Here is a 16533-nt window from a genome sequence, read left to right as displayed (position 1 = left end):
TGTGACAAGGGGAAGCTGGGGTGAGGATATTGTAAGACTTGGTCTGTGAGAGTTTTTTAGAAAATACTCAGGGTTTAAAAATGAGTTGAATTTCTCTAGGCAGTAAAAATCTGCTAATCAGTGCCTACGCATTAGCTAATTCTGTATCTGCCACAAGTAGACAAAGAAAATCTTTGTTAAAAGAATTGAAACTTGAAAATTAGTCACTGCTTAGCACTCTTTAGTCATCTTTAGAAATGTAATCCCTATAAGTCTGTTGGCCTTGGTTTCCCCTTCACCCACTTTTTCTTTTAATGCTACATGACTAGGGATCAGAAGACATGGATTTCAACAGATGCAGTGACTTACTGATCATGTGACAGTGTGCAAAATGTTTAATTTCTTTGTATCTTAGTTTCCTTATTTTAGAAATAGAAATGATAACCACTATCTTGCTTTTCTTAGCATATTTTTTATAAAGACTAAATGAGTTGGCATGATACATATTTTATGTACTGTATGTTTAAGTTTGTTAGAAATGTGGAGGCTATTGTGATCCCAGACAGAGAAGAGTTGCACAAATGGGTTGCTACTGAGAAACAAAGATAGGAAGTACAAACCAGTTTTGGAGGACATTTTATATTAGAAGGAACAGTACAGCCTGAGGGTTAAGTAGATTGTTGAAAAGGGCTACCATTTGTTTTAAAATATTGTTTCCCAAATTTTAGCTATTTATAATTTGGTCATTATAGCATATCTGTTATCTAATTTAAAAAGACTCAAAAAACCGTTATTCTCATCCTCAGCAATAAATTCTGTTAAATCATACGTTTGTTCAGTTACTTATTTTTTCTGAAAAATTAAATATGTAACAATTGATAGATATTAATAGAACTACAGATTTTGTTTTGTGTGCTGCTATTGACATCTATACATGTAATCATGATTTCATGAACATGATTTTTAAAAATAGATTGGCTCTGAGTGTAAATGTGAGCAATGTAAATAACTTAGTGGGTTGAACTTTGTGAACAGTTTATTAAAGGATGTATGAAAGAGTAAGCAACAGTTTGAAGAGTTAGTCTTGAAAAAGAAATGGGATACCCTTTTTTCTGACATGGGAATGTTGGAGAAGATGAAAGATAGAGAAAATTAAAAAAAAATAGAAGACGACATCTAAGCACCTGGTACCAAAATTTAACAACAAAGATAGTCCTAGGTAACTATATCCATCAACTTAAAAGTCATGTTTTTTTTTTTTCTTCCCTTAGGTCGAATTGACATTACACAATTGATAGCAAAGAAGATACAGTTGACAGCAGAGGCAGAGGCAAGTAACTCCCTTTTCCTGAAACAAAAATGTGGAGTTTTAGATAAAAAATTTTGTTTAGTATCATTTTAAACAGCTCATCAGTTGGCATTATCCTGTTGTGGAACAGGAAAATAAGATCTGCTGTGTTGTTGTCCTATATAAGAACCTAAGTTGGCTTTTCTTTCCTATTCTATTCCTCATTGTCATTTCCTGGCTCTTACCAGTAAGTGTTCGCTTTAGTGGACCACGTGAATAATTGATGCAGTTAAATATCTATGATGTGAGTGCTTTATGAAAGTATTATGGTTCATAGTAAGTAACAGGCCTCCAATAAACGATGAATGTGAATCTGTAAGTAGATTCTCTATCAGAGAAGCAGAACTAACAACTCAGAAAACAATGTGAAGTCCTTTCAAGTGGGGACACATAGTTGTATAAATCAGAGTTCAGCAGCACCAGCAGCACCATCAGGAAATGTGAGGATAAACACTCCTTTTTTTTTTTTTTTTTTTTAAGGAAGTGAGGTGTCACTTTATTACCTAGATTGGTCTTGAACTCCTAGGCTCAAGATCCTCCTGTCTCAATTCCTGAATAACCAGGGACTACAGGCCACTGTACCAAGCTCAGAGAACACCTTTGAACAACTACCTTACTGAAATCCAAGGCAGATTCCCATTTTCTAATGAGATCACTTCCAAAATTTATTAGACAATTTGAATATATAAACATCCAGGAGTATGGATAAAATAGCCCTGCTTTATTTATTTAGGAATGTAATCACTGTAAGTCTGCTGGTCTTGGTTTCCCTTCCACCTACTTTTTGTTTTAATGCTACATGACTAGGCATCAGAAGGCATGGATTTGGTCAGATGCAGCGACTTACTGGTTATATGTATACATGTTTATACATATGCATTTATAGAATAATTTAAATTTAGAAATTTCTATAATTTCATAAAATGTATGCCAGATTATTTACATTCACTTTGATATCAGTGCTTTATTATCATGGAGCTAGTTTTCCAGTTATCTCAAGGCCAGCAGCTTTCACCATTTTTACTTTCATCTAATTTGTTAGAAATATAGTACTGTTCAAGTCCAAGGATGATGCTGTCACTAAAAAAATTTATTATAGAAACTTACTTGCTTAACATTAAGAGACCCCCCACACACACACACCATTATCCTCTAGGTATATTTGTGATGTCTACAATGTAGTCTCTTACTGCTTTATAAAGTGGTGGTATTCAAAAGGTATATTTATTATACTTGAAACTCTGAGTCTGTGTAGACTCCTAGTTAATAGGATATGACATTTTATTTATCTTTCTTTCCTGATTTCATTACGTTACCTGCATAAGCCTCCAAAACTACAATAGTGAAGATCATTTTTGGTGAATGTCTTTTCCAATTAGTACTTTATTTAGACTGTTTAAAGACTTGATCATTAAGCAACTTCCACGTATCTGAGGGCTAAATTATAATTTTGGCTAGAAAATAAAACTGTTTAATATTTAAGGGCTCATTCTTGTAAGTTATTTCTGTTTTTATGATTTATTAGAGTGTTTCTGACCTGTCTCATGCCTCTAGATAGGCAGAACACCTAGGTTTGTCTTTCATTACTATTTCAGTTTTCCTTTGTCCTCTTTTGTTCCATCTTTCCTTGCTAGCAAGAACACAGAGCCTTATTGTGCTGAATTTGTGAGGGAAAGTTTTGCAAAAGCGAAATTTAGTCTCTTAAAATTTAAAGTGGAAGGGGGAACCTTTTTTCACACAGAAGCACAAACTTAAAGAGGAAAGGGAGTGTGGAGTGGGGGAAAGTAGAGAAATGGCAAGAAGGGAGGGATGGAATATTTTGAGGATCTAGGTTAGAACTTTAAAAAAAATTTTCTTTTTTCCCATTTGTTATTTCAGATTAATGTGAGGGTACAAACAATTAGGTCAAAATGTTTGCGTTTTAGGTTAAAACTATTTGTTTATTTATCTTTTATACAGAGTCTCACACTGTCACCTTGGGTAAAGTGTCACAGCTAACAGCAACCTCAAACTGTTGGGCTCAAGCAATCCTCTTGTCTCAGCCTCCCCAGTAGCTGGGACTATAGGCTCCCGCCTCAGTGCTCCGCTAGTTTTCCTATTTTTAGTAGAGACATTTCGCTCTTGCTTAGGGTGGTCTCAGATTCCTGAGCTCATTCAGTCCACTGCCTCGGCCTCCCCAAGTGCTAGGATTATAGAAATGTCACCATGACTGCCCTAAAATTTTTTTAAAAAAAGAAAGGAATAGTCAAAGGAAGATTGAAATGATTAAGTTCCAGCCAACTTACATTAATAAATGAGCTTCGTTTTAACATCGTGTTAAACTATTTCCTTTGGTTGCAAATAAGAGAAAGCTACTTTGGCATACTTGAGCATAAAAGAAATGTGTTTAATAGGATGTATCTCATAGAATCCTAGGAGATTTTGAACACTCAAAATCTGGAAGAAAGGATTTTAGTAGGAAGAGTTTAGATGTTCTAGATATTTTAAACTCCTGGGCTCAGGCGATTCTCCTGTCTCGGCCTCCCCACTAGCTGGGGTTATAAGCACCCACCAAGATGGCCAGATAATTTTTCTATTTTTAGTAGAGATGAGGTCTCACTCTTGTACAGGGTGGCCTTGGACTCCTGAGCTCAAGCAGTCTACCCACCTTGGCCTCCCAGAGTGGGTGTGAGCTATCGTATCCGGACTGCCAGGTTGTTTTTAAAAGCTCTTTGGAAATAAATTTAACACCAGTCTTGAGTACTGGATCTAATAGTTAACACAAAATGTGGTGTCTAAAGTCAGTTGGAGAGGCAGACAGTAAGATGGCAAAAGTAGTAATATATAGAATTTCAAATTGTATTAAGTGCAAAGAAGGAAAAGAAAGAAATGCAATGAGAGAAAAAAAGAACTTTAGGCGAATTGTCAGGAGCTCCTCTGGGTAGTCAATTTAATATAACCCTGAGCACCGTTCCATTGTGTTACTTGTTTTGCCCAGAAAGGTCAGGTTTCTGGTTTCATGCCACCATGAGGTTAAAAGATTCTCTGTGCATAGCCAGGCAGTGAATCAGGGAGACAAGTAATTTATAGACTAGCAATATGACCTTGTTGAGGTAGGGTATAATAGTCTTTACAGCCATTTTTTCAAGAAATTAGCACCAACTAGCCAAAATTTTGAGAGGCTAAAAATGCCTTTATGTACTGATTGGTTTACTTTGTGTTTGTCTCAGCCTACTTTTTTCCCCCAGGCCTGAATACCTTTAAAAGTGTTATTTATCTGTAAGTGACCTTGCCTTTTTCTCATTTTAGACTCAGTCCAAGGTAACCTCTTCCTTTTCAGAAGAATTATCTTTCAATGCAAATCTGAACATGTTTATAAATCTTGTGCTTAAAATGTCATTGGCTTCCAGTTGACCTTAAGATAAAATAAAAAATTCTTAAAATCGTTTTAAAGAGCCATTGTGATCTAGTTTTCTCCTTGCTTTTCATCTTATCTCTGATCATTTGGACCTTTACTAGGTTTTCTAGCCTTAGGGTCTTTGTATCCTGGTGATGGTTCTCCATTCTTGGAATGTTAGAGGTTATCCAGTTTAGCTGCTCATGTGACATAAGAGGTTTCTTTGAGTTTTAAAATGTAGTGATTCTATTTACTACATAAAGCACCTTCCTTTTCTAGTTTCTAGGTAACTACCTCCTTTTTCTCTTTTCCCTTCTTCTTCTCCATCCATCATTGCAATGCTAGGGCAATAATAATCTATTGGCTGGATGAAATTAATATTGATAGCTATAACCTAAATATCTCTTTCAGGTTACTGTTATTAGACATTATTCATATTTATTATGACCATGTATTGAAGTTCTAATTAAAAGTTTCATGTGATGGAAGAAGGCAGAAGTTGACCCCTTCTTATATTTCTTTTATATTCCCCATTACAAAGGGAGTGGCAGTAATAATAAAAGTCACTCTTTATTGTCGCCAGTAGTAGGATATAGGAAAGGAGGAGTGTGTCCACAATACACAGTTCTTCCCTGTGTCCCAGTGGCAGCAATTTCTATCAACTACAATTCCCCAGAGAAAACGGCAATAAGAGGGCGGTGCCTGTGGCTCAAAGGAGTAGGGTGCAGGCCCCATATATTGGAGGTAGCGGGTTCAAATCCAGCCGAGAAAAAGGCAATATGAAATGAACAGGATTATAATTATAATGCTATTTATAGGAATGTGATAGATTTAAATTAATTTTTAACACTAAGAGCACTGACTGACAGGATTTGCTTAAATTGCAGTTTTTATTGTAAGTTGTCTTACTATTTTTTCTTTATAGGTTAGCTCAGACTGGGGGCAATTAGAGCAACAAGTAGCTAAAGAGTGATGACTGTCGTGTACTGTGCTATATGTTTTTGTTTCTATTTTTTTCTCTTTTGGTTAATACAACAGTTTAGCAACTTAGGTGTCATTCATCCTGGTTTTGTACCTAAGTTAATTGCTTAGAAGAGTGAAATAACTTGCCTGATGCCTTGCTCAAGTGGTAGATCTAGAATTGAAACCCAGATCTGCCTGGCTGAAACGCATGTTTCTTTGACTCCATTGTCATTAGCACTAAACACATCTTTTTCCTTAGTATTGCACAAGCTTTAGTATGGACTCTAGTGCTACCCACATAACTTTTTTTTTTTTTTTAAGGAAAAAACATGAATTAATCATGTTAAAGTAGGAACATTATAAACTCAGTGTATCCAGGCAATGTTCTGCACTATCTGAGGTGTCACCGGTAGGGGTTGTAGGTTAGGAGGGTGGGAAAGAAATTTATAAGGCCAGTGGGAACCTAGCACCACATTATACTGGCCCTCACACTGTGGAGAGCTATGTGATTTCTACTCTACTCTTTCTTTCTTTCTTCTCTGTTCTCCTATCATTCTACTGTCTTGTCTTTGTGGCATTCATTGTGCCATTCATAATTTATTTAATGTCTTTCCTCATTTATAGACAGTACACTCAGTAAGAGCAAGGCTGTGTGTATCTTGTTCCCCACCTTCGGTGCTAAATAATACAAGTACTTCTGCTATCCATATCAGTTTGGTTCTTGAGATCAGATAGCAGGTTGGGATAACGAGATACCCTTAACTTGTAAAAGAAAAAATAGGAGTTCTGGAGTATGGGAAGAAAAGGATGGGAATAGAATGAAGAAAAGGGTATAATTGGTAAGGAGAGTGCAGTAGGATTTCTTTTCTTTTTTTCTTTTTTTTTAATTGAGACAGTGTCTCACTTTGTCACCATCTGTAGAGTGCTGTGGCGATAGCTCTCAGCAACCTCCAACTCTAGGGCTCAAGCAATTCTCTTGCCTTAGCCTCCCGATTAGCTGGGAGCTGGGACTATAGGTGCCTGCCACAACGCCCAGCTTTTTGTTTGTTTGTTTTTGTTTTTTGTTTAGCAGGCCTGGGCTGGGTTTGAACCCACCAGCCCCAGTGCTTGTGGCTGACGCCCTAACCACTAAAGTACAGATGCCCCCTGTAGGATTTCTTACATAACTGGCACAGTTGTCTCTTCTAATCCTTGGGATATGTTCCATGTCCCCCAGTGTATGCTGAAAACTGCAGAGAGTACTGAACCCTAATGTGTACTGTTTTTCCTATATTTACATGCCTATGATAGGTTTAATTTATAAATCAGACATAGTAAGAGATTTAGCAATAATAACTAATAATAAAATAGAAAGTTAAAATCAGCAGACTGTAATAAAAGTTATGAATGTGGTTCTCTTTTTCTCAAAGTATCCTGTTGTACTGTGCCATGGGAAACTAAAACCATGGTAGGTGATACCATCAATGAGGGGAGAGGCCATTGTGTAGCAAAGGGTCATGTGTGGGCTAATAATGAGTAAGCGCAGGAGTGTGTGTCACAAGAAATTGGCTACTCTTCAATTGTAAGTGGGGTGGATTAGGATGTGATTTTAGCATCTTTTACTGACATTTGTATAGCATTTCTTACTTATTTTTTCATGGTTCTAGTCTACTTAACCTATTTCTAAATTAAGAAGGGGACTGGTGCCAGAGTATGAGGAATCCTAGGTGTACGAAATGGCTTGACTGCCTTTGTCACATCTCAAGATTTCCAGGCTTCTCTTTTAATGTTGAGTACAATTTTAATGACTGAAATGTAAGTACTAGTAAAATGTGTGAGCCCTTATATGGTTTAGTCCCTCTCCTGGCCTTCTCCTTTTTTTCTGACCTTAATTCTTACCACATTTTTGCTTCAACTGCCATGTCCTTCTTCCTTGCTATTTCTCGAACATGCCAAGGACAGAAGCGCCTGCTTCAAGGACTTTTTTACACACATGCTTCCTTCTTCCTAATACTTCATAGGTATCTACTAACTTGCCCTCTCACCTTCTTTTAATCTTAAATGTTGTGTTATCTTTGAGATTTTTCCCTTACCTCACTATAAAAAATAACACTACCTCCCACAGTCCTTCTGCTTTGTTTTTCTTCCATAACATCATCTTGTATACTATATATCCTGTTCAACCCCACAAGGATTATAAATTCTGTGAGGATAGGGACTTGGTTTTTGTACATTGTTGTATCTCCAGTGCCTAAGAGAGTACCCAGAATTGTACCTAGCACTGAATGAATTTTTTCCCTCTTCTCTTTTAGTATTTATCTACATGGGATATTTGTGCAGCTGGAAAAAAAAAAAAAACCTTTATTCTTTTAAAAATTTTAAATGTATTTTTCATAATTGTGAAAAAATCCTTTGTTTTTTATTGTTGGGGATTTATTGAAGGTACAAAGAACCAGGTTACAATAATTGCATTTATTAGGTAAACTCCCTCTTATAATTGTGTCCCATCCCCAAAAGGTGTGTCACACCATAACCCCCACCCCCCTCCCTTTTTCCCTCTTTCTGCTCTTCCCATCATCCCCCAACTGCTTTTTCTTTCCCTGGAAAAAATCCTTTATTAATCAGTCTAATTCTAGACATTCAGTGAGAAAAGAACCTTTTTATTCTTTGTGTTACTTTGGGGTTTTTTGATGTTTGTTTTTGATTTGGGTACTTGCTTCCTATTGAAAACAAATTTCAGAATGAAGATGGGCATGTAATTGAAAGGGAACAAAGGAACCAAAATAAAGTATTGCCATATATATGTATATGTTGTTATTATTATTTATTTTGAGTGTCATTATGCCCTGGGTAGAGTGCCGTAGTGTCACAGCTCACAGCAACCTCAAACTCCTGGGCTTAAGTGATTCTCCTGCCTCAGCCTCCCAAGTAGCTAGGATTACAGGCATCCGCCACAATACCTGGCTATTTTTTGGTTGTAGTTATCATTGTTGTTTGGCAGGCCTGGGCTGATTCGAACCCGCTGGCTCCAGTGTATGTGCCTGGTGCCCTAGCCGCTGAGCCTTATTTATTATTATTATTATTCTTAAAGAGACAGGCTATTGCTTTGCTGCTTGGATAGAGTATAGTGTCAGGCTCATGGCTCACTGCAGCCTGGAATTCCTGGGCTTAAGTGATCCTCCTGCCTCAGTCTCCTGCTGTGATTATAGGTGTGTGCCACCTTGCCTAGTTAAAATTTTCTGTTTTTTTTTTTTTGAGACAGAGTCTCACTATATTACCCAGGGTAGAGTGCATTGGCATTATAGCTCACAGCAACCTCCAACTCTTGGGCTTAAGCAATTCTCTTGCCTCAGCCTCTGGGACTACAGGTACCTGCTGCAACACCCGGCTATATTTTGGTTGCAGTTGTCATTTTTGTTTAGCAGGCCTGGGCTGGGCTTGAACCCACCAGCCTCGGTGTATGTGGCTGGCCCGGGCTGGATTCGAACCTGCTGGCTGCAGTGTATGTGGCTGGCGCCCTACCCACTGGGCTGTGGGTGCTGAGTCACTAATTTTTTTTATTTTTGTAGAGATTGGGATTTTTTTTTGTGTGTGGTTTTTGGCCGGGGCTGGGTTTGAACCCACCACCTACGGCATATGGGATTGGTGCCCTACTCCTTGAGCCACAGGCGCCACCCGGATTTTTTTTTTGAGACAGAGCCTCAAGCTGTTGCTCTGGTAGAGTGCTGTGGCATCCCAGCTCACAGCAACCTCCAACTCGTGGGCTCTAGCGATTCTCCTGCCTCCGCCTCCCAAGTAGCTGGGACTACAGGTGCCCACCACAACACCTGTAGCCTGGCTATTTTTTGGTTGCAGCTATCGTTGTTTGGCGGGCCCGGGTTGTATTCAAACCCGCCAGCTCAGGTGCATGTGGCTGGCACCTTAGCCGCTTGAGCCACAGGCACCGAGCCACGATTGGGATTTGTTATGTCACCCTGGCACTCTTGAGCTCCTAGCCTCCTGCCTTGGCTTCCCAGTGCTGCGACTGCAGGTGTGAGCACTGCACCTGGGTAGATAATCTTAATATGGAAAATTAATTTTGTGAAACTCTTTATTCTCCCAGGGAACATAGGCCCTAAAACTTACCTCCTTCATTTGCATTTTTGGTTATGTCTAAAACTCATGTTTTCCTGGTGTCTCTGCTTTTCACCGCATTGTCTCCCCTTTCTGCCAGTTTCACTCAGTCTAAATCCTACTGTTGTTTTGATGTTTCAGCCCAAAAATGACCTCCAGTTCCAATCACTTTATCCTTGTTTTGTTTGCTAAACTCTTACATGTTCTTTTGGTTATACTGCTCAGGTGACATGCAGCCTTCTGTGTATTGTTTATACATGTATGTCTTATATTTTCGAACTCCATAAACTATCCCGTGATAGCTGGGACCTTTCCCACTGCCCAGGACCCAGAAGATACTTGGGAACTGGAGGAGACAAGATTAGTTGAAAAGCTATCATATAGTCATACGTTGATGTTTTTACGTTTGACCTTTAAAGAACTTGGTCAAGGTCAAACTCCTTTTGCTAAAACAGGACCCAGAAAAATGCTACTTCATTTTGAGTTCAACAAGTAATTTAGTCAGGAAAAAGGCATTTTTTTCTCTTGATGAATTAGTAAGTAATATTTTATTTTCCTTTGTGGTAAGTCTCGACAATTTAAAGATAACCAAATTTATAATTTGGGCACCTATAGTAGGTGGCCTATTATAACCTGAAAAAAATATTTTTTGCTTCATACATTTCAAAAGCTTTAAGTTTTAAAATGTTAAGAATTGTGTTAAAAAGAAAAAACTGTATGAGATCAACATAACATTTATACATGCGCACATTTTAAAGAAAACATGTAATTTACCTTTACCTTATGAAATATGTATTTGTTTATATATATATATATGACACATATATATAAGCGCATGTTTTGTGGTTATATAAATATGTAGGTAGGAGTAAACTTTGTATAAATGTAGGTGTGATGTAGAAATGACATGCCCTAAAATATAAGTGGTAAGTACTTGGAGTGAAGGGCTTGCTTCAGAAAAAGGGGGACTTAAAACATAGTTATATAGGGCAGCGCCTGTGGCTCAGTGGGTAGGGTGCTGGCCCCATATACTGAGGGTGGCAGGTTCAAACCCGGCCCTGGCCAAACTGCAACAAAAAAATAGCTGGGTCTTGTGGGAGGCACCTGTAGTCCCAGCTACTTGGGAGGCTGAGGCAAGAGAATCACCTAAGCCCAGGGGTTGGAGGTTTCTGTGAGCTGTGTACTGTACAGAGGGGGATAAAGTAAGACTCTGTCTCTACCCCCCCACCAAATATATAGATATATATAGAGATATAGATATATAGAGATATAGATAGATAGATATAATGGGAATATAATGCCAATTGATTTTTTTTACTTTGTTTTCTAAATAAACAAAAAGAATAGTCTTTTTAAAAAATTATTTTTGTAGTTTTGATTTTATAGATCACTTTTAGGAGTTCATTTAGTAGGTGATTACTTTTGTATCTTCATTTATGCCTTAAAAGGGTATAAGTCATTATGTTGCTTTTTTAGTAGCCATTTCTGAAACTACAAGTCATATATGGGAAGTGTTTTTTGCTTCTCCTGGGAGCTCACTTAGTATATGGCTTTCTTTTGGCCCAGCTCTGTTTAAGAGGCCCTTTTAGAAAAATGTTAATGACCCACAAGTATATGTTAACTTCCTTACATTTTTCTTTGTTTTAAAACTCTAGGAATTGAAACCATTTTTTATGAAGGAAGTTGGGAATCACTTTGATGATTTTGTGACTAATCTCATTGAAAAATCGGCATCATTAGATAATGGTGGGTGTGCTCTCACAACCTTTTCTGTTCTTGAAGGAGAGAAAAACAACCACAGAACAAAGTAAGTGTGTATATTACTTTCTTTTTTTCTTTTTTAAGTGTCTCAATGCTCCTGCCTTTTTATTTTATAATAATTGTTTATTTTTATTTTATTTCTTTTTTTATTAAATCATAGCTGTGTACATTAATGCAATCATGGGCCACAATGTGCTGGTTTTATATACAATTTGAAATATTTTCATCTAACTGGTTAACATAGTCTTCATGGCATTGTCTTAGTTATTGTGTTGAGACATTTATATTCTACATTTAGTAAATTTCACATGTACCCTTGTAAGATGCACTGTAGTTGTGGTCCCACCAATTACCCTCCCTTCCCCCTCCCCTCTATTACTTTCTTTTAATACAGACATCTACTCAGTATAGCTCAGTAATCAGAATATGGACTGCAGTGAAAATTCCTGAGTCCATACACTGCTACCACTTTTTATTGGCTGTGTGTTGTGCTGGGAAAATTCTTTAACCACTAGAAAAGTGATTTTTTTTTTCCATCTCAATCTGTGTATTATAGCATACATACATACATACTTTTGAGGCTGTTTACTAATATATTTAGAGCCAGTACTTGCTAAGGGCTCTTCATGGGTTCTTTCAAACCAAATGGCGACCCTATGAGGCAGATAAATGTAACTCTGCATGTTACAGATTAGGAAACTAACGTAGAACATTTAAATGTTGTCCAAGATTACTTAAATAGGGATTTGAACCTAGAATCTGGCTCTAGAGTCCTTGCTCATAATTGTAATCGTTATATGCCTGTCTATACAATACTTCCTTTTTTTTTTTTTTTTTTTTTTCGGTTTTTGGCCGGGGCTGGGTTTGAACCCGCCACCTCCGGCATTATACAATACTTCTGATAAAGTGGTTAGCATCCAGTGTTCTGATTGGTCAGTCATCAGTAAGCGGGAAGGCTAGCAAAGCCTGGTGTGTACTGATGTGCCATTCTATGCTTTTCTCAGTTTTATGCCCTTGTGGTTTCTCTGGGAGACTCTCATGTTCTGGAGAACAGTTGTAACCAGTAGTAGTTGACAGAAATGCCAGAGGTACTGCAGCAAGCCCTGAAAAATATGATAATATGAGATATTAAAATTCAAGTTTTTAGTAACAAGAGGCAGCCTTTAATACTAGGAAGCTATTGGGAGTCCTTTGACACTAGGAGGAGTATCCTAATCATCAGTGCAGTTTCGTATAGACCAATACCAGTATATGACTTGGAATAAAGTATGGTTGGAGGAATGTCTGTAACTTCAGAGTATCTCTGAAAGAAGGAAGAATGGTTGCTAATGTGTGATTCCTGCAGTTTCTTTCCTTAGGGGCTGGGTGTGGAGAACTCCTTTAGTGCTTCTGTAGTTAGGGCGTCTAACATCTCTTTCATCCTTAATTGTTGTTTTTTGTTTGTTTGTTTTTGAGACACAGTCTCACTGTGTTACCCTCAGTAGAGTGCTGTAGCATGACAACAGCCTCCAACTCTTGGGCTTAAGCGATTGTCTTGCCTCAGCCTCCCAAGTAGCTGGGACTACAGGTGCCCGCACAATGCCCAGCTATTTTTTTTGTTGCAGTTGTCATTATTGTTTAGCCAGCCTGGGCCAGTTTCGAACCTTCCATCCCCCGTGTATGTGGCTGGCACCCTAATCACTGAGCCTCATCCTTAATTGTTACACATGCACCTATCTCGTAACATTGTTTAAATGAATTAACAGACATAAAACCCTTAACAAAGTCCCCGAATCATAGCAAAAAGGTAGTTAATGAATGTTAGTTGGTGTGATTGGTAATATTCTTTCTCTTCTGCATGGGTTAGATTTCTTATAATACTTGAAGTACTTAAATTTTCATTTGTTTGTTCTTCCCAGAGATCTGAGAGCATCTCCAGACCAAGGAAAGATTTTTATTACAAGGCGATCTCTCTTAGAGTGAGTATTTTTTAGTATTTTTTGTTAATTTTTAGTTTGAATTTAAGAAAGTTATCTTGATGAAATCACTATGAGTATGTAAGGAGCTTGTCCTGTATCCATATAAAGCATTAGTTTTGTTAATTCTTTTTGTACCTTTGTTACTCCTTACTCCTTTCTGATCTTCTGGTTCTGTATATATAAATAGTTCCAAAGGAGGAGTTTAGAGGTCATGGTTATTTGTCATCCAATAAATTTCTTGAAGTTGTGCTGCAGAGAATTGGTTACCCAAAGAGCTAAAACAAAAGTTTTCTAATTTGGTAAACCTATTTTAAGAGAGTTTTAGAAGTTGATGCCTTCTTGATACATAAATTGTTTTCCATCTCTTGTTTGGCTGGCCAGTTCAGAGACATGATAGTTTTCTCAAAGTTACTTATTTTAAAATCCCCATTACCTTAATTTTTCACCCATAAAGTATACACATTATAAATAAATAGTAACAATTTCATTTGTAAACTAAACATTAAAGGTGCATTTTGGGTATGTGATGAATATTTCTTCTTCAATGCTCTCTAGATTATTTATCCATTAGAATACTGCTGAAATTTAACCTGAAATAGTTGAGCTGGTTAAAAAAAAAATTACCTTGGGGCGGCACCTGTGGCTCAAAAGAGTAGGGCGCCAGCCCCCAGCCCCATATACTGGAGGTGGTGGGTTCAAACCCGGCCCCGGCCAAAAACTGCAAAAAAAAAAAAAAAATTACCTTAAGCGTTTAATGTGCTTTTCTGTGGGTATGGGGTTTTTTGGTTTTGTTTTGTTTTGGTGATGGGGTGTTGCTTTGTTGTCTGGGCTAGAGTGTAATGGCTTCAACCAGAGCTCACTACAACTTCAAACTTCGGGGCTCAAGTTATTCCCCTGTTTGAGTCTCCCTAGTAGCTATAAGTGTATAGCCCCTTGCCCCGTGGCTTATTTTTCTGTTTTTTTTGTAGAGACGGAGTATAGCTTTTGCTCAGGCTGGTCTTGAACTCCTGGCCTTAAGCAATCCTCCTGCCTTAGCCTCTTATTATTATTATTTTTTTTTGAGACAGTGTCTCACTTTGTTGGCCTTGGTAGAGTGCTGTGGCATCACAGCTCACAGCAACCTCCAGCTCTTGGGCTTAGGTGATCTGATCTCTTGTCTCAGCCTCCCGAGTACTGCCTTGGCCTCTTAAAGTGCAAAGATGATAGGCATGAGTCACCATCCTCAGCTGTTAATAATTTTTTTGTAAAATGCACCTTTTGTGCTTATTAACATTTATTTTCCGTGGGTCAAATTGATCTGATAAGAGGGCTAGAGTTTTCTTTCTTTTCTTTTCTTTTTTTTTTTTTTTTTTTTGAGACAGAGCCTCAGGCTGTCACCCTGGGATAGAGTGCTCACAGCACCCTCCAACTCCTGGGCTCAAGTGATTCTCCTGCCTCTGCCTCCCAAGTAGCTGGGACTACAGGTGCCCACTACAATGCCCAACTATTTTTTGCTGTAGTTGTTGTTTAACTGGCCCAGGCCAGGTTCGAATCAGACAGCTCTGCGGTATTTGGCCAGCGCCCTAACCACTGAGCTACAGGTGCCAAGCTATGTTTTTACTTTTTTTTTTTTTTTTTTTTGTAGAGACAGAGTCTCACTGTACCGCCCTCGGGTAGAGTGCCGTGGCGTCACACGGCTCACAGCAACCTCTAACTCCTGGGCTTCCGCGATTCTCTTGCCTCAGCCTCCCTAGTAGCTGGGACTACAGGCGCCCGCCACAACGCCCGGCTATTTTTTTTTTTGTTGTTGTTGTTGCAGTTTGACCGGGGCTGGGTTTGAACCCGCCACCCTTGGCATGTGGGGCCGGCGCCCTACTCGCTGAGCCACAGGCGCCGCCCTATGTTTTTACTTTTTAAAGTATACTTTAATTTTGGTTATTTTTTTAAATAATGCAAATTCTGCCATTAAAACTTTAATTATAGGCTCGGCACCCACAGCACTGGCAACGTACACCACAGAGATGCCACAGCACTCTATGGAGGGTGACATAGTAGACTCTATGTCAAAAATAACTAAAAACTAAAAAAAGTATTAACCAAGGAAATACATAGAACACATTTTCTATGGTCCAGATGGATTTTTATTAGAATCTGAAGATTATTATTTCTGAGATTTAATATTAAATTCCTCAAAAAGTTACAAAAATGAGATTTAAAAGTTTGTTTTAATAAAATATGAAAGATATGCCAGGCGTGGTGACTCATGCCTGTAATCCTAGCACGTTGGTAGGCCAAAGCAGGTAGATTGCTTGAGGTCGGGAATTCAAGACCAGTCTGAACAAGACTGAGACGCCATCTCTCTAAAAAGAAAAAAAAAAAAAGGTAGCAAAAATAGCCTGGCATAGGGACAGGTGCCTGTAGTCCCAGAGGCCTGGGAGACTGAGGCAAGAGGATCACTTGAGCTTGAGAGTTTGAACTATGATGCCATGGTACTCTACCAAGGGTGACAAAGTAAGACTCTGTCTCAAAAAAAGAAGAAAAAAATCTGAAAGATCTATTTAGGAAAAGTCATCTAGAAAGTTATATGCTGTTTTGTCTTTTCTCCCCACCCCCCACCCCCTCACTTTTTTTTTGATGCAGTATCTCTGTTGCCCTAGGCAGAGTGCTGGGCATCATAGCTCACAGCAACCTCAGACTCCTGGACTCAGTGATCCTTCTTGTCTTAGCCTCTCCAGCAGCTGGGACTACAGGTATACACCACCACACCTGGCTAAATTTTCTGTTTTTAGTACAGATAGATCTTGCTCCTGTTCAGGGTGGTCTGAAACTCCCGAGCTCAAGCATTCTACTTGCCTGGATCTCCCAGAGTGCTAGGATTACAGATGTGAGCCACACAGCCTGGCCTTACTGTATTAAAAGAAAAGTAACCTGATCTTAAATACAAAAGTCAACTAGTAACAAAAGAGAAGGGGTGGCCACCCAGTGCCATGGCTCATGCCTATAATCCTAGCACTCTAGAAAGCCAAGGCAAGAGGATTGCTTGAGCTCAGGAGTTCAAGACCAGCCTGAGCAAAAGT

At 38.5% G+C, this 16533-nt stretch overlaps 2 protein-coding genes across 2 annotated transcripts in view; one reads left to right on the top strand and one right to left on the bottom strand.

Annotated features, from left to right (window-relative positions):
* Nucleotides 1–16533, bottom strand: part of NPHS2 (NPHS2 stomatin family member, podocin) — a 216566-nt gene that overhangs the window by 29166 nt on the left and 170867 nt on the right. The gene's annotated exons all lie outside the window — the stretch shown is intronic.
* The window catches only part of SOAT1 (sterol O-acyltransferase 1), a 61155-nt gene that overhangs the window by 27206 nt on the left and 17416 nt on the right, over nt 1–16533 (top strand). Inside the window, exons 3-5 of the mRNA XM_053604120.1 lie at nt 1251–1309; nt 11414–11565; nt 13418–13477. Coding sequence (XP_053460095.1) covers nt 1251–1309; nt 11414–11565; nt 13418–13477 — 271 coding nt within the window. The remainder of the gene's footprint in view (nt 1–1250; nt 1310–11413; nt 11566–13417; nt 13478–16533) is intronic.

The sequence above is a fragment of the Nycticebus coucang genome, chromosome 10 (genome assembly GCF_027406575.1).
Source record: "Nycticebus coucang isolate mNycCou1 chromosome 10, mNycCou1.pri, whole genome shotgun sequence".
Classification (NCBI taxonomy): domain Eukaryota; kingdom Metazoa; phylum Chordata; class Mammalia; order Primates; family Lorisidae; genus Nycticebus; species Nycticebus coucang.
The sequence above is the reverse complement of the archived record's forward strand: the minus strand, read 5'-3'. Positions and strand labels throughout refer to the sequence as shown.